This window comes from Mesocricetus auratus, unplaced genomic scaffold (genome assembly GCF_017639785.1).
Source record: "Mesocricetus auratus isolate SY011 unplaced genomic scaffold, BCM_Maur_2.0 Super-Scaffold_100054, whole genome shotgun sequence".
In the NCBI taxonomy this organism is placed as follows: Eukaryota; Metazoa; Chordata; class Mammalia; order Rodentia; family Cricetidae; genus Mesocricetus; species Mesocricetus auratus.
The window spans coordinates 2,421,656-2,447,995 of record NW_024429231.1 but is presented as its reverse complement, the minus strand read 5'-3'; the positions used below and the strand labels follow the sequence as shown (position 1 = coordinate 2,447,995).

Below are 26,340 nucleotides of genomic sequence, written 5' to 3'. Positions count from 1 at the left end.
TTTGAGCCAAATTTGAAACAAGCTTTTTTATTGGGGTGCACCCAAGAGCTGGCCATGACTGCCTGCTAAATCAGGTTAAAGAGAGCAGCCTCTTGGGCCCCTTTTAAGGAGTAAAATCACAAGTAGTTTTACAGAAGGGAGACAATGGGGCAATAAGGAAATTTTAAAAAACTTAAAAAAATTATGTGGCCACTCACCATGTGATTAGGGAGGGGTCAAGGAGGGTCAAGGTATTCTCATAAACAAATCAAGGTTATGGAGTTGGAGAAACTCAGGTTCAGGAAACAGAGAGCAACTCAACTCTCAAAGTAAATAGAAACTTATTTTTAAAAATACTTCGTAATGGTTCCTGTCTTCAAAATGGAGTCAGGCAGATTCCTCAAGACCTGTGAATCTAAGGCCCCGAGCACAATGTCACAACCTCAGAGAGAAAGAAGCTATTTATTGACTAGTAGTTCAAAGTTTTAATCCAAGTTTGGACAGTGTTGGGATAATCGGTCTTTGACCACAGTAAGCCCAGCCCTCCCAGAACACATGAGGGAACAAACTTCTCCCCGTAGTCCTGAATGACCTCACCCTGCAAGACTGTGCTTCCAGCCTGAGCCACGCAGGAATGGAAAGGGGCAAGTCAAAAGCTGGACTGCAGCAGAGTGACCCTCAGGGGCCACGCCCCCTCATCCTGCAGTGGAGTGGGAGGGGTGTTCCTGGGGTTCCAGCTGGGCTCCCACCGCGCCGAGTCTCGCCCACTCCCCGGGCATGAGACCCCTGTGGCAGCAGAGTTATCCTTGCGAGAAGCCGGGGACAAGGCGACCTGGGGCAGGGCTTCACTGGGAGGCTGTGAGCCCGGCGGGAGACAGCCTCCCCTGGAGTCTGGGTTTCCCCGTGGAGAGCCTAAATGGGGAATGACAATTGTCTACATGAACAACTGAACTCCATTATTTCCAGGCCTCCTCCCTCAGACCCAGGGGTCCAGACCCTGGGCGCCTCACCTGTCATCAGCCTGTGCCACTGGGAAGCCTCTGTAGCTAGAGCCTGGGAGAGACTGAGGACCCGCTCCCGGTGACCTCCGGACGTTGGCATGTAGGTTGTGGAGTGTCTGGGACTACAGAAAATGAGGCACGGTGTCAAACAGGCCACCAAGGCCTGCTGGGAGCTGTGCTTCTCCGCTAAAGGGCTTTAAACCCAGGTCCTGGGCAGCGCGGGTAGACCAGCAAGCAGGAAGGTCGCCATCACTGGGTGAACCGGACCTCTGCCGTCCTTGACTGGGTGTGAGGGGCTCCCTGGCTTTTCTGGAGGTGCCACAGGAACTCAAGGGCACAGGAGACCATGATAATGCCACGGCTACCTGTCTGCATCCGCAACCCCCCAACTCCACTCGCGACGCTAAATCCATACCTACTCCAGGACCCAGAACTTCTGAGCCATTTCGCAGCTCCTACAACAGGCTGGAAGGAATTAAGTGGTTAGAATGCTTGCCTCGGAGAATGGTCACAAGTTCAAGGCCAGTCTGGTCTGAGTACACGACAAGCTTATGTCCAAATGGAAATAGGGGAGGAAACTGTGGTGGGGAAGGGGGCAGGGGAGAAGGAGGAGGGAGAGAAAAGGGAAGGGGGAGGCAGGAAAGGCAGGGAACTAGAAGGGAATTCTTGCCAGGGAAGCCCCTGCCTCCTCTACCTCCTTCTCCAGCCTCTCCCTCCCCTCCTCCTCTCTTCTCCTCATCCCCCTCCCCTCATGCAGATCCTTAGGAATGTCAGGGGACAACCTGAGGTGTCTCCCTCTGATCCTTCACTTTTGGTTTGAGACAAGCCTTCTCATTGGCCTGAAACCTCAGCAAGTTGGCCAGACCGACTTGTGGAATAATCCTTTTGTACGCTGTGAATATATGTACACTGAATATGTGTACACTGCGAATATGTGTCACCCAGCTAGGCAGGATTTTCAGGGCAGAAAGGACACCAGGAAGAAGGGAGTCATCAGCAGGAAGCAGAGGAAGCAAGACATGCAGGACCAGAGGTAAAAGCCATGAGCACGACACAGATGAATAGAAATGGGTCAATTTAAGAAGTAAGAACTGGGGCTGGCCGGGCGGTGGTGGCGCACGCCTTTGATCCCAGCATTCGTGAGGAAGAGGCAGGCAGATCTCTATGAGTTCGAGGCCAGCCTGGTCTACAGAGTGAGTTCCAGCACAGCCTTCAAAACAATACAGAGAAACCCTGTCTCAAAAAACAAAAACAAAACAAAAAAAAAACAAAAAACAAAACTGGGGCTGGAGAGGTTAAGAGCACTGGCTGATCTTCCTGAGGTCCTGAGTTCAATTCCCAGCAACCACATGGTGGCTCACAACCATCTGTAATGAGATCTGGTGCCCTCTTCTGGCCTGCATACAGACAGAACACTGTATACATAATAAATAAACAAATCTTTTAAAAAAAGGAAAGCCTAAGTTGTCAGGTGAGTTCCATAACTAATAATAAGTCTCCTGTCATTATTGTGAGCTGGTGGCCCAAGGAAAAGCCTGACTTACAAATGACACCAATGTCTGGACGCATGGTTCCACCTAAGACCTGAGAAAAAAGGTTCCAAACATACAAAATCAGAGCCGAGTACTGCTTCCTAGTCCCACAGTCTCATTCAGGCTGAGCTGCAGAGACGCGTCTTCCCCGTGGGCTTGAGCAGCCAGATCGCCAAGAGCTGAGCTGCCGGGCAGTTTAAGGTTTTGGTCATGCAGACAGAAAAGGTTACAAATACACAGTACAGCAGTTTCTGATGGGGGGAAAAACATCTAGACAGGTTACAGTGTGTTTAAGAATGTGTGTAGGCTTAAGAAAAAGAATATAGAGCCGGGCGGTAGTGGCGCACGCCTTTAATCCCAGCACTCGGGTGGCAGAGGCAGGCAGATCTCTGTGAGTTCCAGACCAGCCTGGACTACCAAGCGAGTTCCAGGACAGCCTCCAAAGCCACAGAGAAACCCTGTCTCGAAAAACCAAAAAAAAAAAAAAAAAAAAAAAAAAAAAAAAAAAAAGAAAGAAAGAAAGAAAAAGAATATAGACAGTCATAAGAAATAGTTTAAGGCCGGGCCTTGGTGGCGCACACCTTTAGTCCCAGCACTTGGGAGGCAGAGGCAGGAGGATCTCATGAAAAACTACAAGAGAGGTGACATATTTTACCTGCTCAAACATAAAACAACAATAAAAAAATCACCTTTGGCTAGCTTGAGGTATGTTACCTTTGAAATATTAGGTTTTCAGAGCAAGGGGCCCAGACACCAATGAAAACAGGTGGCCTGGGTGACCCAGCCTCTCAGAGTGCCTCTGTTGCTGTTTCCTCAGAGCTCTGCATCCAGAACAGCTTCAAGGCTGCCGACACGGTCCAGCCCCACAGACTATTCTAGCCAGGACTTGACCATTATCCTGACTTTCTCAGGGTCCCCCAAAGATGCCAATGCCCCTAGACATCCAGAAGCAGTCTAGAGAACACAATCCCCCACATTCCCAAGAGGTAGGGTGGGTGGTTTTTGGTCATTCAGTGGATTATGAATGTTTATCATTATTTAAAGAGGTTGGTTACAAATTGCTATTGATCATGGTAAAACAAAACAAAACAAAAACTGAACAAAGGAGATTAGATTCAGGGATTATTTTTTGAAGGGGAAAAAGGGAGGATACAGCATAAAAATGATGAGATTAAAGGGAAGATTGTTAGCCAGGCCGTGGTGGTGCACGCCTTTGATCCCAGCACTTGAGAGGCAGAGGCAGGCGGATCTCTGTGAGTTCCAGGCCAGCCTGGTCTACAAATATACACAGACAAACCCTGTCTGGAACCCCAACCCCGCAATAAAAGGTGGATTGTTGAATCTATTTTTGAACAACCACTAGTCTCAAATATTTTACAATGGTATGGGTTTTTGTATATTGATACAAGTTTAAGGTTTTTTTGTTAGAGCATATTGTACATACATTTCTGCTATTGTTTAAGGTATTGTATCTATACAGCTCAGCTAACAATGTAATGTATATTTCTAGTCCTTGAAAGTCATTACTATAAACTACTTAGGATAATAAAAAATGCAGGTTAATAATTAATTACCTATAACAGTAAAACTTGTCATGTTAGGTATGTTTTTAAGGTCAAACAGAGATATATTTTAGGTAGTCTTCAAACACGCCCAAGACCTACAGAATATGGCATTTAAAATGTTTTGTTAATGTGAGTCTTTTTATGTTAATGAGATACACATGCACCTGGTAGCACCAATTTACTTCAGAGAAGTTGATGGGTAGCAAAGAAACGCAAAGGAGTTTGTTTAGAATGCAGCAAAACTAGCCATTTGGGCAAGAAACCGCTCTTGTCTTGAGTGCCGGCAGCGTGCTGTGCAAACTGGACCAGCAGGACACAAAGAAAAAAGACTGCTGAACTCCACCAAAATAAAGTGGAACAGTCCCTCAGAGTTCCTGCCTCACAGAAGAGCCTTTCAGATAGTCTGGGCCTATACGCTGAAGACTGGACACCCCAAAGTTGCAAAGGAACCCTGGGCTGTCCAGGCAGCCAGATGTCTCCGTCATTTCCACAGGTTTGGAAGTGGCTTGCTCTGAACTTCCCATTCACTCAGGTAATATGATGCCCTTCTGGGGTCTTTGATGGAGTTGAAGACTAGGTAATTACAGTCACAGTTTTCCTTAGTTATGGTAGAAAGTAAATTAGGCACAGAGCTTTGGGCTCATCAAGACAGAATAAATAATGGAATATTTTCTCTATATATGACAAGTACAAATGAACTGGACATTGTGAATGATAATTGCTCTCATTGTATATAGTTTTACTGTGCTAGAGTTAAAACCTTTCCTTTTTTATTTAGACAAAAAAGGGAAAATGAGGAATAATATTTTTGTACGTGTGAATGTGTGTCACTTTTACTGGCTTAGTAAAAAGCTGAATGGCTAGTAGCCAGGCAGGATTTGGGGGGCAGAGAGGACACTGGGAAGAAGAAGGGAGTCACCAGCAGGACAAAGAGGAAGACAGACATGCAGGACATGAATTAAAGCCACGAGTCACATGGCACCACACAGGTGAACAGTAATGGGTTAATCTAAGCTATAAGACCTAGTTAGAAACAAGCCTAAGATATCGGCCAAGCTTTCATAATTAATAGCGAGTCTCCAGGTCGTGATTTGGGAGCTGATCCTTGAGCTTCCGGGGACCCATATGTCTCCACCCCCCATCTCCATGCCATGGGGATTACAGGCGTTCACTGTTGGCCCAGGGATGCCTGGCTTCTGAAGCTCCAGAGTCAATCACTGAGCTCCTCCCAGGGCCCCTTACTTCCCAGCCAGACTCCTACGGAGCTCATTACATAGCTGAGGGTGGCCTTGAGCTCCTCCATCTCAGAGTGGGAGCAGGAGCTGTGCATCAGCGGCACCGGGGTCCCACTTATTTTTACGGTGACATTAGCTGGAGTGCTTAGAGTGAAATGGCCAGAAGACACCACGTTTGAGTGCACCTGTCCCCTTGGTCAACATCAGGGTTACAAAGTCACGCCCACACCTAGAGGGCCTAATCCTTCCCTACAATCCCCAGAGGTCTATGTGTCACACAGAGGCTTGGTCCCCAGCCTGTGGTACGGCTGAGATGTGACTGGGCGGTGAGAATGTTCATCTGACCCACGAACTAATCCACAGGTGAGTGACAGAACACAGGCCTGTACTTTCAGTCCTGACTCCACAGCCTGAATCAGGCCATGCCTCCCTGGCGTTCACAATTAAGGGTCACTGCTGTGACCTGGCAGCTTACAATCTGTGGCACCTGGCTCCCCCATGCTCCCTGTCACACGTTACACAGAACCAAACCACAGGGCCTGGAAGTCAGAGTGTGGAATCCCTCAGGGACCTGCTCAGGAGGTACACGGAAGGCTGCTCTCTGAGAGGCTGCTCTGGCTTCCCGTCTTCCCAGCATTCCTCTCGGTGATTCCCTCTTTCTCACTCTGTTTTGTTCTTCGAGACAGGGCTTCTCTGTATTTTTTTGGAGGCTGTCCTGGAACTCGCTCTGTAGACCAGGCTGGCCTCGAACTCACAGAGATCCGCCTGCCTCTGCCTCCTGAGCGCCGGGATTAAAGGTGTGCGCCACCGACGCCGGCTCTCACTTTATTTTTTTATGTGCACTGGTGTTTTGCCTGCGTTTATGTCTGTATGAGAGTGCCAAATCACTTTGAGCTGGATTGCGGACAGTTGCGAGCTGCCATGTGGGTCCTCCGGAAGAGCAGCCAGTGCTCCTAACCACTGAGCCATCTCTCCAGCCCCTCCTCCACCTGAGGCCTCCACTGTTTCCCAGCTCACAGCCAACCACGGCCTTGAGGCTCTCTCACTGTAACCTTCATTGCCAGGATAATATGTGAGCTTTCTTCAGGACCAGACAGTCCTCTCCTATCGTTAAGACATGGATTTATAGTCAATCGTGCTATTAGGAAGCAGGGCCTACCTGGAGAAGAGGGTGTGGTTAGGAAACAAATATATATCCAGTCTCTCCCTCTCTCCCTCTGTCTCCCTCTCTCTCCCTCCCTCTCTCCCTCTCTCTCCCTCTCTCTCTCTCTCTCTCTCTCTCTCTCCCCCCCTCCCCTCTCCCTAGATCGTGTGATTTATTTGGCATGGCATGTACAATAGGGAGCATGGAAGAGAGATCTACAGGGAGGCGTGGCCTTTTTCATGCCCTATAGAACTGAGAGAGTCCTAGTTCTGACACAGGAACTGGAGAAACTGTTCCCTCCTGCTTCAAGGCAGTGTCCTCTGAACTGAAACACTCCCCACAGGGGAGGGGGAAATCCTGAGACTGAGGAGATGAGCAGACTTCACATGTCTGGGAAAGCTAAAACTTGCTGAGTTGTGGAAACTTCCATGACTGAACCGTGGACACAGCAAATGCACCCGGAGAGGAGTCTCTGGCCAGCCAAGATACAGAGAGGGACCTCTCAGAACTGCTGAGCTGCCTGCGCTCTGCAAACAGCATAACACGCAGCTTTCATGAGCTGTCACGCATCCGGAGGAGGGTTGTTTGGCGATGCGGTCGTTTTTAGGTCATCCCTGCCACTATAGGTAGCTGGTCACACACACTCCTGTTAGTAACCCCATAACACCTCATCAGTCTGCCAAGCTGGACCTTGGCGCAGTCATTTCTGTAGTCGGTAACGAGTTCCCTTTCTGGGTTACGTGAACCTGTACACGAGCTGTATGTCCAGGAAGAGCCTCCTTGCCTAATTCTGTCCCCCACTGCAGGGAGCACAGGTACAGGGCGGGATGACTTAGTCTGCGACAAGGAAGTGGGAAGTATTCCCATCTTACAAAGGCAGCAGAGGATGGGGTGCGGCTCATCAACAGGATGGTTGCCTACCAGGCTCTACCCCCAGCCCTGTATAAAACCAGCATGACGACGCATGCCTGTAATCACGGCTCAGGAAGGTACAGGCAGGATGCCGGAGTTCAAAGACAACCTTAGCTATGTAACAAGCTCAAAGCTAGGGGACACACGAGACCCTGTCCCCCGTACCCCCCCAAAAAAAGAACTAGGAGCAGAGGCTCCTCTCCCACAGTGCTCCCAATACAAGACCCTACTCTCCTCACCCTCTGCTCCAAGTCAGGCTGGCGTCCAGCTGGGGACAGCGCCCTCCCCAGAGTCAGGAGCCTCGGGGAGGCAGGGCGAGGAAGAGGAAGCCCGCAGGCCTGGTTTCTGCGCATGCGCTCCAGCTGCTCCTGCGCACTCATGCGAGGCCTCCCCGGCGGAGCCTGGGGAGAGACAGAGCCAGACTCTAACCCTCGGTTTCCTCGTTCTCTCTGTTCCAGGAACTTCACAGAGCATTCGTTACAGAACCCAAAGGATACCTCCAACAGAGGCTGCTCTGCCCCCTCCCTGACCCTGGGACCCAGCAGCTGGGGACAAAGGCTTCCCAAGCCCTGTGTGGCCTGATTGCTGCCCACGTCGTGGTCTCCTTCCATCACCTGCCCTACCTTCTGGAGAAGGAGGCATCATGCCTCCTGGGCATGTCAGCTTCTCCCAATAAGTTGACACTGAGTAGGGAAAACCACGAGCTATTTCCCTGGAGAAGTGCTGCAGAATGAACCCAGCGATAGACAACCTTCATGGCTTCACTGCTGAGCCACGCCCCCAGCCCCTCACTGGGGAATTCTAGGCAGTGCGCTACCACTAAGCCATGCTCCTCAGAGGGGCTTAGGAACTACCCCAAATCACACAGCTTTTCACACAACGGCTTCTAGTACTCGAGGTAAAAATCCTGTCTGGTCTGGTTGTGGGCTTCGAACTGACCTCTCCTACTGCTGGGTCAGAGGTGACCAAACACAGTCATAAGGCGAATTTAACTTGTCTGGAGATAGCCTACCTTAGTTCTCAGCGGTGGGGATGGGGGTTGGCGACCTTCAGGGCTGGATGCCCGGGAGACCCTTGGAGACCCGACACCTTGAAGAACAGAGGGGGACTTAGTCAGAACAAGACCACAGAGAGGGTCCCACCCTACCAGGGTGCTCACCTGAGGGAGGGCTTAGGATGGCTCTGTCACCTCCTGGAGGCCGACCCCAGTCCACCTCAGGGGGCTGTGGGGAGCTAAGCTCCAGCGACTCCGGAAGGCTCTGAAAGGAAAAAATGGGGATCAAATACTGGCGTTCTTATCATTACTATACCACCATTTTTCAAAAAGATTAAAATTACAAGCCCAGAGCCAGACATGTTGGCTTCAAATCACGTCTCTGCCACTTATTGGCTTGTGTAACTTTGGACGAGTTGCTTAACTTCTCTTACCCTCTCAACTTAAGTTGCTCAACGTCAAAAGCATCCCACCCTTTGGCATCCGAGGCAGTCAGAGCAGCGTGTGAAGTTTCCCACGCTACGGTTGATGCGGTGGTGTTTGGGGGGCTTCCCAGGGAAGCAGCTGCCTTTGAGCTGCACATGCATCTCCTGTAACTAACTCCTAAAAACTCAGTGGTTCTCCAGAGCACACTTGGTGTTTTCTTTGGTGTCGTTGCCTTTCTGGCTGGGGTGGACAGAAAAGTCAGGAGGCAGATGGAATAATGTTGTGGGACTCTAGTCTCACTGTATCCAGGGTGAAACATTGGCGTGAACAGTTGTTTTCTAGAAGTACTTTGATCTTTGTGGGAAATGGTGACTGTTTCCATGACTTGCAGGATTGTTTTTCTGAAGAGACGTTTGTTGCAGTCTTTGCATGACTCTGGCTAGAAGATGCCTCTGGGACACCTGAGGCCCTCAGATTGTTGTGGTTCTCGGTAAAGGGCTAAAGTCATGAGGGCAGGTGATGGACAAATTAGACTAGCGGCATTTGTTTGTTTAACCGAAAAACAGCTTTGTGTAACAATCAGTAAATGTGCCTTTCTATGGAGGTTAGACAACTTTGTGTAGCAATCAATACATAAGCCTCTGTGTGGTAGAGGTTCAGCTCAGTCCATCAGGGGCTGAACCTTCCTGCTGCCACACAGGCCTTAAAGAATCCATCCTGGAGCTGGGCAGTGGTGGTGCACGCCTTTAATCCCAGCACTTGAGAGGCAGAGGCAGGAGGATCTCTGTGAGTTCGAGGTCAGCCTGGTCTACAGAGCGAGTTCCAGGGCAGGCTCCAAAGCTACAGAGAAAGTATATTTTGAAAAACCAGAAAAAAAATTCATATTGGAGTGACCTCTTTCTTCAGGCAACACAGAACACTCTGACAGAATAATAAATAACAACATATAGTTGGGCAATGGTCATGCACACCTTTATTTCCTGCACTTGGGAGGCAGAGACAGGTGGATCTCTGTGAGTTTGAGGCCAACTGGGTCTACAGAGTGAGTTCCAGGACAGACAGACAGACAGACAGACAGACAGACAGACAGACAGAGAAACCCCATCTCAAACAAACAAACAACTCCTCCAAAAATAATATATATATATACTATATATATATATTATATATATATATATATAGCAATATATATACTAAATAAGGGGCTGGTGAGATCTCTGAGCAGATAAGAGTACTTGCCACCACATCTGAGGATTTAAGTGCCATCCTCAGGGTCTTCAATAGTAGAAGGAGACAACTGATTACCACACACTATCCCTGACCTCCACGTACACTTTGTGACATGAGTACGTAACATGCGCACACTGTGACTGCGAGGGGAAGTCTAGATCAGCTTGGGCTGTGTGCACATCTGTAGGACTGTCCTGATTACACTCACTGACGTGGGAAGACCCAGCCTGACAGGGGTGGTCCCGTTGCCTGGGGCTGGGTCCTGGGGCAAACAGAAGAGGGTGGGATTGAAGAGATGGTCCACTGGTTAGAACACTTGCTCTTGCGCAGGGCCCAGGTTCAGGCCCCAGCATTCACATAATGGCTACAACCATTCTAACCAGTTCCAGGGGATTCAGCCCCCAGTGCCCCCCCCTCGCTCGCCTCCATAGGCTCAAGGGAACAGGAGAGAGGTCGGTGGAGACTCACAGGATCAAGACACCAGCAATGGAAACTGGGCAGGAGCTGGAAATCTCACCTCCCGCTCTGAGGACTCCTCTCCTTGGGGAGCAGGGGATGGAGACTTGAGCTCAGTGTGTGGGGGCTGTTTCTGGGGGCCACCTAGACCTGCCAGCGTGTCCTCCACCATCCATAGCTGCTGCTGAGCTGCTGCTCGGTCCTGGGAGAAAGAAAGGGTTTGTTCAAGAGGAGAAAATACAAGGGTAACGGCAGCAGATGGGCTCTCCCAGAAGATTCTAAAGTTAGTCATGTGGAGGATGTCTAGGCAGATTGTGGCCCTTACAATCTATGGTCTGCGAGTGAGTGTTGGTGAAAAGACTTGTGGGATTGTTCTTCTCCTCCATGATGTGGGTCCCTGGGACTGAACTCAGGCTGTCAGTCTTGGCAGCAAGTACCCTTACATACTGAGCCATCTCAGCAGCCCCAAAGTTGTAAAGTTTTACTTATTTTTATTCATGTGCATGTATGCATGTGTCTCTGTGCATGTGATAATGTATGTGGAGATACCCACAGAGCCAGAAAGGGAACCGAGCTATAGGAGTTTGCGAGCCGGCCCACATGGGTGTTGGAATCTGAGCTGGTCCTCTGATAGATAAAGCAGTAAGTGCTGGTAACCAAAAGCCATGACCCCAGTCCCATGCCCGCCAATGTAGAAAGACCTGCACATTGGCACTGAGGAACCAATCTGGGAAGCCTACATCTCACGCTATCTTACTTTCTGTGAATATGGTACGTCTCTCAGTCTCAGAAAGACTTTTTTTCCTGGTTTTTTTGAGACAGGGTTTCTCTGTATTGTTTTGGAGGCTGTCCTGGAACTCCCTCTGTAGACCAGGCTGGCCTCGAACTCACAGAGATCCGCCTGCCTCTGCCTCCCGAGTGCTGGGATTAAAGGTGTGCGCCACCAACGTTCGAATAAGATTTTTTTTCTTTCAAGATACAAGTGTGTCAAGGTATTTTCCCTGTCTTTTTCCTTCATTGGTGTTTTACCTACATGTATGTCTGTGTGAGGGCATCAGAAGCCGTGGAACTGGAGTTGCAGACAGGTGTGAGCTGCCATGTGGGTGCTGGGAACTGAACCCTTGGTCCTTCCGAAGAGTGGCCGTCTCTCCAGCCTGTCTTATACAGCTTTAATGACAACTAATGATGCTGTGACTCTCCGTGCTGTCTTGCCTACCCTTTCTTCCATAGAGCTAATCTTAGATATTGAGTTCCCCATTTCATTATGAAGACTGTGTTTGTTTTTGGTGGTGGTGGTGGTGGTTGTTTTTGTTTTTTCAAGACAGGGTTTCTCTGTGTTAACAGTCCTGGCTGTCCTGGAACTCTCTTTGTGGACCAGGCTGGCCTCAAACTCACAGAAATCTGCCTGCCTCTACCTCCTGAGTGATGGGATTAAAGGTGAGCCACCTCAACGTGCCATTTGTTTTGTTTTTGAGCCAGTGTCCTGGTTTGGCAGCTCCATCAAACCTTTAATTATTTATTTTTAATGTTGACACATCCTATTCATAATACATTTTTTTTACTTAAAAATAAATTATGGGGGGGGGGGGGGGAGCCGGGCGGTGGTGGCGCACGCCTTTAATCCCAGCACTTGGGAGGCAGAGGCAGGCGGATCTCTGTGAGTCCGAGGCCAGCCTGGTCTACAAAGTGAGTTCCAGGACAGCCTCTAAAGCCACAGAGAAACCCTGTCTCCAAAAAACCTTAATTAATTAATTAATAAAATTAATAATAATTGTGTGTGGACCTGTTTGTATGTTGTGTTCCACATTCTGCGTGCCTGGTTTTCAAGGAGGACAGAAAAGGGTGTCAGATGATAGCCAGGGCTACATGAGAAACCCTGTCTCATACCCCCCAAAAAAACCAAGAACAAACAAAGCAGAGAATGCTAGAGAAACGGCTCTGTCAAAAAAGGGCTGTGCAGAGGCAGGCGGATCTCTGTGAGTTCAAGGCCAGCCTGGTCTACAGAGCGAGTTCCAGGACAGCCTCCAAAACAATACAGAGAAGCCCTGTCTCGAAAAACCAAAAAAAAAAAAAAAAAAAAAAAAAAAGGGCTGTGCAAGCATGAGGACCTGAGTTCAATCCTAAAACTCAGAAAAGCCAGACCTCGAGGCTGAAGCTTGTCATCCCAGGCCTGGGGAGGCGGAGACGGGCAGAGCCCTGGGCTCCCCAGCCTAGCGCACACTGATGAGTGGCAGACCAATAAGAGACTCCATCTGAAACACAGGGGCATGGTGCCTGAGGATGTCCCTGGCTCACACACACACACACACACCTGCACACTTACACACACACCTGCATACTTACACAACCTGCACACTTACACACACCTGCACACTTACACACACACCTGCACACTTACACACACACCTGCACACTTACACACACACCTGCACACTTACACACAAAACAGGAGGGAGAGAGAGACTCGCGGGGTGGAGGGAGACAGGCTTAGCGGTGGTGTTTAACAGTACATGCAGGGCTTCACTGGAGAGGAGACATTTAGAACCAGAGTGGCTTTCTGAAGTTGGGTCTTTAGGACAATAAGGGGCTTAGGAAGGAAGAGGAGCCCGGGACAGATTGCCTGGTGGTTAGCCTAGGTCATTTCCAGAGAGGGTTAGCTGAGGGGACGACCCTGACCTTAAATCACACTGTTTCATGGGCTGGGACCCAGAACGAATAAAAGAGACAAAAGAGAAAGCAAAGGACAGCAGATCTCTATGAGTTCAAGGCCAGCCTGGTCTACACAGCCAGTTCCAGGCCATCCACAGCCACATAACCTCATCTCAACAGCGGGTGGGGGATGGGGGCGAGGCTGGCTAAGTGGTTGAGCGTACTCGCTGCTCTTCCACAGGACTTACGTTTATTTGGTTCCCAGCACACCCATCAGACAACATATAACTGATTGTAACTCCAGTTCCAGGGAATCGAACACCCTCTTCTGACCTCCAAGGGCACGTGGGCACGCGCACACGCGCGCGCGCGCACACACACACACACACACACACACAAGCAAATCTTAAAATGTAGTAAAAGAGGCAAAGCTTTCTAGACTTCGTTAAAGAGTGAGCTAGAGGCATGCCAGCATTTCTCCACTCTGATTTTTTTTTAAATTCCTGTTTTTGTTATTTTAAATATGAGTAGATGTGTGTATCTATATTGTGAATGAGTGCAGGCATACCGGGAGGCCAGATCTGCTGGAGTTGGACTTACAGATGATTGACAGCCACCCTGTGGGTGCTGGGAACTAGACTATGGTCCTCTCTGAGAGCAGCAGGAGCTTTTAACCACTGAGCCATCTCTCCAGCCCTGACTCTCTGCATCTTGATCCACTGAGAGATGAGAAGTTCCAGTCCCTACTCCTGCCATCATGAACTCTGCCTTATCTTCCCCTCAGTGAAGAACCATGTCCTCAACCCATAAGCCAAAAAACAAACTAACATAACATGTTCCCTCGATTGCTTCTTGTCAAGTATTGGGTACATGAAGAAGAAAGTCACTAATCCAGTGGGTGGGACTCCGGCTCCCAGACAGTGCTGGAGTGTCCAGTTTCCAGCGGTTCTGGTGCTGTGGGCAGGGAGGGCACGGTGAGGGTGTACCTGGGGAGACCCGAGGTGCAGGAGGTACTCAAGAGTCTCCCTTAAGGTGCCCAGGTCCTGCTCCAGGCCGCTGTACGTGTCCCAAACATGCTCTCGCTCCTAAAGTCCCAAAAAAGGGGGAAATACAAGATTAGTCCCTCAAAACACCAGATCTTGCCCCAGCTGAGGAAGAGGGAGGTTTCGTCCTGGTTGTCTCATTCCAGATGGACTTCAACTCCCATGATCTTCTTTGCCTGAACGCTGGGAACCCGAGGCCATACACCACATGTGATCCCCGTGGACATGGCCTGACCCTTAAAGCTGTGCAAGCTACAGATAAAATTTAAATATCTGTGTTTTAATATGATCCTCACAAGGGTCACATTCCTTTTCTTTAGATTTATATGTATGAGTATGTGCATGTATTCTGCACATGCCTGGGGTACATGGAGGCCAGAAAAGGGTGTCCGATCCCCTGGAACTGGAGTTATGGATGGCTATGAGCCAACATGTGGGTGCTGAGAATTGAACCCAGGTTCTCTAAAAGAGCAAAAGTGCTCTAAACCATTGAGCAACCTCTCCAATACATTTTGATTTTTTAGACGGTCTCACTATGTAACTCTAGTTGTCCTGGAACTCACAGAAATTCCTGCCTTTGTCTCTTCCAATACTATTTTTCTTATCTAGAGAAATGTCCGGAGTGTTTAAATAACTTTCTTGTTTTGTTTTGTTTTTTGTTTTTCGAGACAGGGTTTCTTTATATTGCTTTGGAGGCTGTCCTGGAGCTCGATCTGGAGACCAGGGTGGCCTTGAATTCACAGAGTTCTGCTTTTTCTGCCTTCCTCCTGCTGGAATTAAAGGTGTGTGCCACGAATGCCTGGCCCACACAATTCATTTTTAAACATGTGTTTTTGTCTGTGCAAATGCACATGCATGTTTGGAAGCATGAGTGGAGAGGACGACTTTGGAAGTTGGTCCTTTCTCAGCCACGTGGGTCCCGAGAATCAGGTCCTGAGGCTTGGGGGCCAGTTCTCTTGCTGAGACATCTCACCAAGTCAGCACACAGAATAAACAACAACAATAATAATAAGCAGCCAGGCGGTGGTGGCACTCATGCCTTTAATCCCAGCACCCGGGAGGCAGAGGCAGGTGGATCTCTGTGAGTTCAAGGCCAGCCTGGCCTACAGAGCGAGTTCCAGGACAGCCTCCAAAACAATACAGAGAAACCCTGTCTCATGTTGCAGGGCATGGTGGCACACGCTTTTAATCCCAGCAGGAAGAAGGCAGAAGAAGCAGAACTCTGTGAGTCCCAGGCCAGCTGGGACTACACAGTGAGACTATTTTAAAAATAGGATAAAATCAAGTCAGAACATCTTATGATTGAGGTCCTGCGTTCACATGTATGTATGCATGTAGAGGGGAAATAAATAGGGTCAAGGGCGAATATCAGAAAGAAATGGTTGTTTGTTTGTTGGAGGTATTTAGACCTTGAAGAAATCACTGTAGAAACAGTGATTGTTTTCTGTTATCCATAGAGCTGTTTTTCTGAAGGAGCGTTTGGGTGTCCCCGGGGCGTCCGGCATCATTGGGTTCTGCAAACAGGGCACAGTGGGGACTAACACTGCAGGGGTGACGTTTCCTTCACAAGACAAGTAGCAGGTTGGTGTGAGGAACTTGTTTTACCTTTTGTGTAACAGTCAATAAATGTACCTTTGTGTGGCTGTTCGAGGTTCAGTTCATAGAAACTGTCCCTTCCTGCTGCCAAAGAGAGCCTACATTACATCCTGGAGTGACCCTCTTTCTTCGACTGACCCACCGAACATCCAACATATGTATTCATATATGTGCACGTATATGTTCATATGCACACACATAGGCATAGTAGAAAATGATAAATACATTGTAAAAATCATCCTTTTGGCCAAGGGTGGTGGTGCACACGTTTAATCCCAACACTCGGGGGGCAGAGATAGATGGATTTCTGAGTTAGCTACACAGAGAAACCCTATCTCAATAAAATAATAATGATCATCACCATCCCCTTAAGTGTCTAAGTTTTGTTATTGCTTGGGGCTTGCCCCTTACCTTCTATGGTGATCAAAAGTATGGGCTTACGGGGCCAGAGGGTCAGGAAAATGGCTCCACTGGTAAAGGCACCTGCCGCCAAGTCTGATGGCCTGAGTCTGGCCCCCAGGACCAGCAGGGTGGAAGAGACTGACTCCTTCAAGATGTCCCCTACCCACTGTGTGTGACACACACACACACACACACACACACACACACACACAGTAAGAACATCTTCCTAAAAATGGTGAGTGGGTCGATGGCCCAAGGACCTGCAAGCTCATATGTCTCCACAGCAGCCTGCACAAGCCTGAGCGCTCACCTGAGTCAGGTGACACAGAGCGGCCCTCACGTTCACCAGCCGGTCCTGCAGTAGGCGTTGGTGACCCCAGGCCTTCCCAGAAGCAGCAGCCTCCCTGGTAGCTTGGCCCAGTTGCTGCCGGGTCAGTTCCAGGGCTGCCTCTAGCTGCTCCTGCAGAGAAGAGAGGTCAGACTTCTGTCGCCACTTCCAACCCAGGAAGGTGAAGGTGGCCGCCAGCCCTCGGGTGGGAAGCATCTGACTCCCTTGCCTGGGGAGGCTGAAGGGCAGGAGCAGCTAAGGCCCTTCCCTCGCGTACCTTCTCCTCCTGCCTCTTGTCTAGATCCTCCTGTATCCGCCTCAGGAGCCGATCCTGCCCACATAGCTTGGTCAGCAGAGTCTGGGGAAGGTGAGAGGAAGCGTTTGCAGACCTCCCCTGGCTTCTCCCCTCCCAGCTCCATCTAGAGCAGTGGTTCTCGACTGTCCTAACGCTGTGACCCTCGTGTCATGGTGACCACAACCATAACGTATTTTCCTGCTACTTCATAACTGTAATTTGTTACTGCTATAAATTGTAACGTAAATATCCAATATACAAACAACCCCAAGGGGGATCGCGACCCACAGGTTGAGAACCTCCGGTCCAGAACCTTTTCCAGTCTGAGAATTTGACAGGGATTGGATCCCAGAGAACTTACATCTGTCTCCAAGCCCTGGTGCAAAGTTGAGTCTGTCGGGGGACCTGGCTGAGGAGGAGAGAATTCCAGCGTCAAAGGGATTTGATGTCCATTTCTATAAACCCTTCCTTTATAGTTGGCACAGGATACTGTTTGTCTCTAAGGCTGTTGTCCTTTCTGCTAGCAGTAGTAATAAATTCATTAAATCCACATTTGAATTGAGTCTTTGGTCTTCCCCAGGGGTTTTGAATGCTACACCAAGAACAATGTGGAAACAATTCCAAGTGATGCTTGCTAGGTCTCAAAGAAACGGTGACAAAGGGCTAGGGTGTCTACTTAACACATCTACGAGGGCACAGGCCTCCAGTCCCATCGCGACCCCGCCCCCGCCCCCTCCCCTCAACCTCTCTACCCAGGAGCTTCAATTCCCCTCCCTCCCCTCAGCTCCTCTGACTCCTAAACAACCCCAGCCATCGTGGTCCTCGGGTCTTCTCCTCATGCCCTCTCTCCTCAGTTCCTGTCTCCCCAACCCCTTCTTCTCTTCCCACAGCCCTGTTCAGTCTGCACTCTTCAGAAGTCTCTGGCTGTTCTCTCCCGCATAGCTACAGCAAACCGCCTCAACCCACGCCCAGGAGCCGTCATGACGTCATTTTTCTCATTCGGTGCCTGGTTTCATCAGCCATGGGAAAATAAGAAGAGAACCTACCGGGGATCCTGCTCCTTGCCGAGGAGACAACCATCCTGGGGAGTGAGGAGGTCAAGCCAGGGTCAACCAAAGAGGGACTGCAGTGGATTCTGGGTACTGCAGGAAACCTACCAGCAAAATCATGGAGGCCCGGGTCCCGGGGGGTCTTGGGGGCAGCTGGAGATAGGTGGGAGAACCAGAGGAGGCCTGGGTAGACTGAAATAAAAATGCTCAGAAACGGCTTGTTAGACCTAGTGGTGCAGGCCGTCACCTACTACTCTGGAGGCCTAGGTAACAGAATGAGTTCAAGGCCAGCCTGGGCAATTTAGAGACCCTGTCTCAAAATAAGAAGTAAAAAGGACTGGGCCGGGCAGTGGTGGCGCAGGCCTTTAATCCCAGCACTCGGGAGGCAGAGGCAGACGGATCTCTGTGAGTTTGAGACCAGCCTGGCCTGGGGAGTAAGTCAGCGGTAGAGCCCTTGCCTGGAATGCCCAGGCTCTGGTTCAGAGCACATACACACATCCTCAACTATACACTGGATATTAACAAACGGACGAGCCTGGCAAACGGACGAGACTGTAGGAGGTTAGCTACAGATATTCTAAGCTATAAATCCGTGACTCTTAGAAAAATTATCAAGAGGCTGGCTATTTTGACACAAAAACGGGAAACCAAACTCAGGTTGGTGTAGGCTATTGTGGACTACAATACCCACAATGCACAGGAGCAATAGAACTAAAAAAAAAAATCCTGAGGCCTGATGGGATGTGAAACCCAGTAGACTTTGATGGGAAGTGGGGGTGGGGGAACAGTTACATTGTGAACTATGATCCCCATAATGCCCGTGATACTCGGTCACTGGCCCGGGAAGAGAGCTCTGAAGCCTCATGGGAAATGTAGTCCGTCCGCTCTCTCGGCGCACCTGTGTTCTAGGCTCTTGTCTCCAGGGCTGGGGACTCCTGGGTGGCCGTCCTCCACCAACTTCGGAGGAGGGTCCTCGGTGTGGAGTGGGAGGTCGGGAGAGGGTCTGTCTTTGGGGTCCCCAATCCAGAGGAGGTCGGACATCAATGCGACTCAGGGGAGTGTGAGGTCGGGCAGGAAATGGTATGTCTCCAGCTGAGAGAGGGGGTCGCCGTGCTGGGGCAGAACGAGGACGGGGAAGGCTCAGAGGGGAAGGCGGGCGAGAGAGGGATGAGAACAGTCTATGGGGAGGAGAGAATCAGGGACCTGAGTTAGTGTGAGCCTCTGCTCCCAGTCCGCCTCACTACCCTCAAGGAACCCTGATTGCATTGTCCTTCTCTGCTGGGCAAATTGTGGGTGAGTTCCCTTTGGGGACATCTGCATCCACTTTCCAAAGGACCAAGCCACCAGCAAGGTCTCATCCTCCCCTTAAGTCATGTCTGCAGCGGGCTGGCCCTTTCCTTAGACCACCAACCCGCCCCTAATTGGTCCAACTACTCCCTTAACTCCTCCTTCCCTTATGCCACACCCTCAACCTGTGATAATGACAGGGCTCCACCCTAAGCCCCAAAGGGTCCCTACTTACTCTGGGCTCCTGGTCCTCCTACTCCATGTGTCAGACTGCAGATCAACTGTAGGGCTGGATGTGTAATTCCCATGTCTGCCACGACCTCTGGAGAGCCGAGCTACCTCTGGTGATTCTGAGATGCGCCCTTCTTCCCTCCTACTCACCTCCGGCGGCCCCCCGGGGCCTCCGGGGCCTTTCCCAGGCTGGGGAAGTGCAGGTGACCTAGATAGTCCACTAGCAAATGGGCACAAGGAGTGGCATCACTCTTGCTGCTAAAAGGTCACTGGGTCTACTGGCACAGGACCTAGTGTCCTGAGGTCTAGGCATTAGGATACTCTGGAAAGTGCCTGAAATAGTCTGACATTTGAGGGAAAAAAAGGGGTGGGGGTGAGGTAATGCTGTCTTTTTGAAGTGGCATCGTTATAGTCCAGCTGGCCTGAATTCTTTGTGATTATCCAGCTTTAGTCTCCAAGAACTGCTGGGAACACATTTCTCAAAAGTTTGCCCACGATAGGGAAGGGCGTAAACTCAAGGCCACTCTGGTTGAGTAAAAATGGAACCTTTAGGGGTTGTTGGGGGTTGGGGGGACTATCAGTCAGGGTTAGGAGGTGGCACACATGTTAAATCTCAGCCCTGGGGAAGCAGAGGCAGGTGAATTATAGTGAGACCCTGTCTCAAAAGCCAAAACTTAAACAAACAGTGAGGCATGACTCTGCTTGTCAGTACCCAAGAAAACTGGGACGCTGGGACCGTTAGGCCTGGGAGTATATGGGCCAGCCAGTTTAACCAATAAGGCAAGCTTCCAGCTCAGTGAAACCCTGCTTCAAAGCAGTAAGATAGACAGCAATAGAAAAACACACCTGCTGTCCTGCTCTGGCCTCCATGTGTACTGACACAAGCCTGTACACTTACACACTGGCATGCATGCAACACACACACACACACACACACACACACACACTGAGGAGGTAACTCAGTACTAGACAGCTTGCTTCAAGTACGAAACCCTGGCTTCCATCCCCAGTACATAAGCAGGAACGAGAGGTTGCCCAGCGGTTAGTCGAGTGCTTGCTGCTCTTTCAGGGGACTTAACTAACTTCAGCTCCTAGCACCTACGTTGGGTAGCTCACAATCGATCCAGAGGGAGCCAACATCTCTGGCCTCCAGCAGCGCCCAAACTCATGAGTGCAGACATACCTACACATCCATACAACCAGCCAGCCGAGCAAAAGCTCACGCAGGGCTGGAGATGTGGCTTGGCTGGTAGAGTGCCTGAGGACAAGTGTCCCCAGCACTGGGTGTGGTGGCCCCATCTGTAATTCTAGCTCTTGCAAAGTGGACCCACCTGGTGTGACCAGAGTGCAGGTGATCAGCTACACAGGCATTTCTAGCCTGGTCTGGACTATTAGATACCTTGTTCAAAAAACAAACCGTGTGGTTGCAACATGCTCGCCTTTAATCCAGGGACAGAGGCAGGTAGATCTCTGTGAGCTCAAGGCTAACCTGGTCTACACAGAGCTCTAGAACATAGCTACATAGATCTTTTATCAAAAAAAAAAGTAAAATCAAGTGAATTTTGCAAACATTTTTAAATGTGGCCTGGCCTTGTAGCTGGAGAAGAGATGGTTCAGGTTAAGGGCACGTCCTGCTCTTCCAGAAGACCTGGCTTCGACTCCCGCAGCCTCCAGGCAGCTCACAACTGTACTTCTAATTCCAGGGAACCTGACACCCTCTTCTGGCTTCTGAGGGGACCATGCACATGTATGGTTCATGCTAGTAAACACTCTTATACATGAAATAAAAAGAAACAAGTCCTTTTAAAAATGTGGCATGGCCTCAAAGCTGACCTTATTTAGAGAGCACCAGCCAGGACTTCACATTCTGAGAGTGGAGAGTGTTCCTAATTCTTTGGGTGGAGTTACGAATGTCTACTGAACATGTTGACTGAAGGGTCAGTTGTGAGTCAGGCTGGACAAGAAGGTAGGCAGATCTGTAGCTTTGAAGCCTATCCTGGCACTCTGCAGACCAGGCTGTCCTGGAACTCAACAGAGATCCACCAGTCTCTGCCTCCTGAGTGCTGGGATTAAAGGTGTGCGCCTCCACAGCCCCATCAAAGCCATCAGGCGGGCAGATCTTAAAATGGAAAACCTTTTGGCTATTGAAGGGGTCTTTGATGACAGGGTCTACTTAGGAGATAGTTAGTATTGCATATTTAAATGGCTGCCCTACAGAAGGAGGGGCCTGATGGGGAGCATGCCTGGCTCTCACTCACCAGTCTTCCCCCTCTGCTCGAGAAGCCCTTCCCAGAGCCCGCAGCCAACCTCTTAGGTCTTCTAGTGTATCAGCTGCAAGCACATAGGTCCTCATGCCTGGGTGCTCCGCCTGCAAGGGACAGAGACTTGGGACTGCAACTCAGAGGAAGTATGGTAAGACCTCGAATGTGGAAGCCCCACGACATCACCACCTCAGATCCCCACTACCCACCTAACACGAAGCCGTACTCACGGTGAAGGTGAATCGACGGCCACGCGGGGCTCCTGGCCCATCCGGCCTGACACTGTAGCTGGGCAACAGCACACTGCCCAGGACGCTCTCCTCTCTGCTGTCTGCAGAGAGGGTTTGGGGCCAGAGGTCAGGAAAGTGCCAAGCAACTAGAAGCCCAAGAGAGTGGGTGGGGAGGGCTAGCAGGGACACTGACCCTTGTAGTAGAAGAGGCAATGGCCCGAGAGGACGAACCAACGGCGTTTCCACAGCCGCAGGCCTGAGCTGTCCTAGGGAGAAAGAGGTGAGCAGAGAGCACAGAAGCAACTAGATGGAGAGAGTGACCCGGGGGGACAGAGGGACATAGAGGGAAAGGCAGAGACAGAGGGACAAAGGCCAGAGAGACCTGGGGAAAGAGATGGATGGCAGAGACCCAGAGAGAGGCACAGAGAGAGGCAGGCACAGAGAGAGAGAGGCAGGCACAGAGAGAGAGAGGCAGGCACAGAGAGAGGCAGGCCCAGAGAGAGAAAGGGGGAGGGGAGGGAGGAGGGAGGGGGAGGGAGGAGGGAGGAGGGAGGGAGGGGGAGGGAGGAGGGAGGGAGGAGGGAGAGGAGGAGGGACGGAGGGATGGAGGAGGGAAGGAGGAGGGAGGAGGGAGAGGAGGAGGGAGGGAGGAGGGATGGAGAGATGGAGGAGGGAAGGAGGGAGGGAGGAGGGAGAGGAGGAAGGAGGGAAGGAGGCAGGGATGGAGGAGGGAGGGAGGAGAGAGAGGAGGAGGGACGGAGGGATGGAGGAGGGAAGGAGGGATGGAGGAGGGAAGGAGGGAGGGAGGAGGGAAGGAGGAGGGAGGGGGAGGGCGGCCAATAGGTGCCTGTTGGTTTTAGTGGTAGCACATCCTTTAAACTATACCTTAGAAAAGTCACCTCCACTATGGCCTGACTTCCCGTCTATCCATTGAGGTTGGAGAAATTTCTGGAAGGTTTGGTTGAGGTATGCACCACAGAGGTTTCATATACAGGAGATGTAGAAGGTTCCCTATCATATGCTGTTCCTTCTCCACAAACTCCCAACAGCTACTCAAAGCTGTGTGGATTCCCTTTGTCTCAAGTAACCCAGGCTGGCTTCGAATGTGCTCTGCAACTGAGTTCCCACCTTTGCCTCCTTAGCACTGAGGTTATATGCCTGTCCATTTGTTTATTCCCTAATCCACTACACAATTTCTGCTCCACCCCGATCGTCTTCTTGTTATCTTTTGATTTGGTTTAGTTTTTGAGGCAGGGTCTATGCTGTCCTGGCTGCCTCTGCCTCGGGAGTTCTGGGATTAAAGGCATGTGCCACCAGGCTCTGCATTCCACCTTGATGACCTTAAATGCAGTCTAGATACTTGTTCATCTTAGAACCTGTGTCCTGGGGCCAGGAACATGAAATATTCAAAGACACATAGGAAATGGATGCTTCTTTTTTTTTTTTCTTTTCTTTTCTTTTTTTTTTTTTTTTTGGTTTTTTTGGTTTTTCCAGACAGGGTTTCTCTGTGGCTTTGGAGGCTGTCCTGGAACTAGCTCTTGTAGACCAGGCTGGCCTCGAACTCACAGAGATCTGCCTGCCTCTGCCTCCCGAGTGCTGGGATTAAAGGCGTGCGCCACCACCGCCCAGCAGGAAATGGATGCTTAAGGCATGAAGGAAACAGTAACAGGTTGCAGATCAGCCAGCAGCAGCCCATCGTGTCGGGAATGTGGAAGGGAACGCAGGTGGATCCAGGCAGCACAGCTGGCCTCCAACCTTACCTGCTTATGCAGCCAGCCACGGATGTGCACGGGCAGGTTGGGGTCTCGCCGAAGTGCATTGCTCCTTTTCCCAAAGGCATGGACCTTGTGAACTGCACGGGTAGGCTTCTGGGGTGCGATGGGAACAGAAGTGAATGAGGGATTCTCCTGGGACTGGCTCCCAAGTGGCCTTTTCTTAGAAACCAGGCTAGGATGCTGAGCGTGGTGACACATGCCTGCAAAGCCAGTGCTTGGAATGCAGATGCAGGAGGATCAGGATTTAACATAGTGAGTACAGACAGTCTGTGCTGTTTGAGACCAAGTCTCAGAGCAAACAAACAAACAAAAAAGTGACAAGGCATTTAGTTATCTCTGTTCACACAATGCTTCCCCGTCATACATGAAGCATGAATTCAAGTCCAGCATGGCATAAACCAAGGGTGGTTGCTCACACCGGTAATCCCATCATTCTAGAGGTCGAGGCAGAGTTAGAAATTCAAGGCTGTTGGGTGGTGGCACACATCTTTAAACTCAGCACTTGGGAGGCGGGGGCAGGCAGATTTCTAAGTTTAAGGCCAGCTAGGTCTACAGAGCAAGCTCCAGGACAGCTAGGGTTAGACAGTGAGATCCTGTCTTTTTTTTTTTTTTTTTTTTTTTTTTTTTTTGGTTTTTCGAGACAGGGTTTCTCTGTGGCTTTGGAGGAGATCCTGTCTTGATGGCAACAAGTTTTAGGTCATTTTTCGGCTACATAGGGAGGTCAAGTTCAGCCTGGTCTTATGGAGCCCTAGCTGTCCTGGAAGAACGCACTCTTGGCTGCCACAGCCAGGGACGCCAAAGAACCTCTGCAATCCACACTGGGAGTGTGTCTGGGCGTCCCCCGGAAAAGCAGCTTCCAAACAGAAGCCCTGGGAAATGAGAGGACAGAGGGTATCTCTGATGCTCAGCAATGAGGTTCAAGGTGGAGATGTGGCTTTTGTCCTTCACTTCCTCAGAGGGGGACCTGCCGACACAGACTGCACAGGCCCCCAAGCCCAGGCCGCCTTGGACTGAACTCCCAAAAAGGAGTGCAATCCAGGCTGACCAAGGCTGGAACCAAATCTCTGAGCTCTGAATTTAAGGGAGTAAGGTGAATTTTGTCCTGGTCATATTTATGCAGCCCAGGCTATGCTCAAATCACGGTGTAACCAAGGTTGACCTTGAATTTCTGATCCTCCTGCCTCTACTTCTCGAACGTTGGGATTTGAAGTATGTACCACCACACCTGGCTCCGGTTTGGGGTTTGAAGTATGTACCGCCACACCTGGCTCCGGTTTGGGGTTTGAAGTACGTACCACCACACCTGGCTCCGGTTTGGGATTTGTTTTCTTGCCTGTTGTTTTACCTGATCTATGTCCCTGCCTCCGCCTCCCCAACAGCAGGTTGCAGCTGTGAGCCACCACACCTGGTTGATAACTAGCCGGTGGGTCGAGGGTGGTAGACTGGAGAGGGAGCCCCTAGTCCAGTCAAGGGTAGACACCTCCTTTCAGTCTAGGTTTGTTTGTTCTTCAGTTAGGAAGACTGAGAGGGTGGGGACAGGAATGTCTCTGAAGTCCCAGCTGTAGCCAGGACCAGTCTGGCAGACTGAGGTTCCTGTGATCTACAGCTTGGAAGTGGGACAGGCCCGCCCTTTGCCCCTTCCTCCCCATCCCTGCGGAAGGACCTTGGTGCCTGGGCTGCTCACAGACGATGTGGTGGAAGCGCTGCTGGCCAGGCTCAGGCTGCTCCGGGGGCGGCCCTGCTCCATCGAGAACTTTGGGAGAAAGAGAAAAGGGCTGTGTCTCTCCACTGATGGGGGCTGAGGACAGAGTTGGGGGTCAGGGCTGAGAGGTCAGGGAATGCTGAGGAGAAAGGAACTGTTGTTTGGGGACTGAGGGGCTGGGGGAGGCCATGGTCAGGGATCACATACCAAGAGCAGTGCCAAGAGAGGTGGGTGGCTCTGGCAGCTGTGGGGAGGGGGCAGCTGTCTGCAGCCAGGCCAGAAGAAGAGGGGCTCCTTTATTACTGCTCACTGAACTCTGGCTAGGAATGTGACCCCTGATTGCACAGGGGTTCTACTCCTTGCCTCCTTCAGGGAGCCCTGGGCTACCTGCTGCTGTCTTCTCTCATTCACCCCCAAACCGTATTTGTCAGCTTCCCAAGACAATTCCTAAGACAGCAGGAACGAGCGTCCAGGCAAGTCCCTCCCAGCCCAGCCAGGGACTTACCCCGCGCTGTGTCCCAGTGACAGGACTGTCAGTCTCAGACACTGCCTCTTCTCACCTGATGTCTGCTTCGACGCTGTCTTGTTTATGAGTTCTCTCTCTCTCTCTCTCTCTCTCTCTCTCTCTCTCTCTCTCTCTCTCTCTCTCTCTCTCTCTCTCTGCCTATGCCACCCCTCTCCAGTCCCTCTCCTTACCTTACTGCTCCTGTCTAGCCCCCCCTGGTCTCTACCACTCCCCTAGTCCCTCCCCCCACACTCAGTCTCTCTCCCCGACCAGACACTTCTGTTTCCTTTCTTCTCTTTCAACTTCTCTTACTCACTTTCTCTCTTCCTCCCTCTCCTGCTTTCTCTTTCCTCTCTGCTGGGCTTTCCCTCTCTCTGGCAGCCGCCCACGCTGCTGCCTCCCCTCCCAATCATGGCTGTCCCCGCCTCTTCTGGCCTCCCTACTATTCAGCCTGACCCCTGGCTCAGCTGCCCCCACAGCTAAGCAGAGGAATTAGGATTCTCCAACTCTTGG

At 50.7% G+C, this 26,340-nt stretch overlaps 1 protein-coding gene across 5 annotated transcripts; it reads right to left on the bottom strand.

The window, feature by feature from the left end:
* On the bottom strand, positions 1-25,977 carry Plekha4 (pleckstrin homology domain containing A4). Of its 5 annotated transcripts, XM_040736129.1 has the most exons (20): positions 25,828-25,977; positions 25,284-25,373; positions 23,606-23,713; positions 22,039-22,111; positions 21,846-21,946; positions 21,613-21,722; positions 19,359-19,574; positions 18,735-19,014; positions 17,945-18,028; positions 17,149-17,196; positions 16,770-16,850; positions 16,475-16,624; positions 14,110-14,208; positions 10,536-10,676; positions 8,528-8,627; positions 8,381-8,457; positions 7,608-7,769; positions 1,396-1,445; positions 990-1,102; positions 1-891 (listed from the first exon to the last, which is right to left on the bottom strand). In XM_040736129.1, the coding sequence occupies exons 2-20, from the start codon at positions 25,365-25,367 to the stop codon at positions 629-631; spliced, it is 2,340 nt and encodes a 779-aa protein (XP_040592063.1). In that variant the 5' UTR covers positions 25,368-25,373; positions 25,828-25,977; the 3' UTR covers positions 1-628. The 5 variants fall into 5 exon arrangements, with proteins under 5 accessions (XP_040592063.1, XP_040592062.1, XP_040592065.1 ...); XM_040736133.1 differs by lacking the exon at positions 1,396-1,445 and having other exon boundaries at positions 687-891; XM_040736128.1 differs by lacking the exons at positions 25,284-25,373; positions 25,828-25,977 and having other exon boundaries at positions 23,606-24,211.
* Between the last annotated feature and the right edge of the window lie 363 nt (positions 25,978-26,340).

Excerpts from the sequence above, each read along its gene's own strand:
- Plekha4 (XM_040736128.1), bottom strand. The coding sequence starts at position 23,818 with ATGTGTCACCACGCTCAGCATCCTAGCCTGGTTTCTAAGAAAAGGCCA. Across the intron at positions 21,947-22,038 it reads TTGCCTCTTCTACTACAAGG|ACAGCAGAGAGGAGAGCGTC; the intron begins GTCAGTGTCCCT and ends CCCTCTCTGCAG. Across the intron at positions 17,197-17,944 it reads GGGCCTCCATGATTTTGCTG|CCAGGTCCCCCGACAGACTC; the intron begins GTAGGTTTCCTG and ends TCTCCTCCTCAG.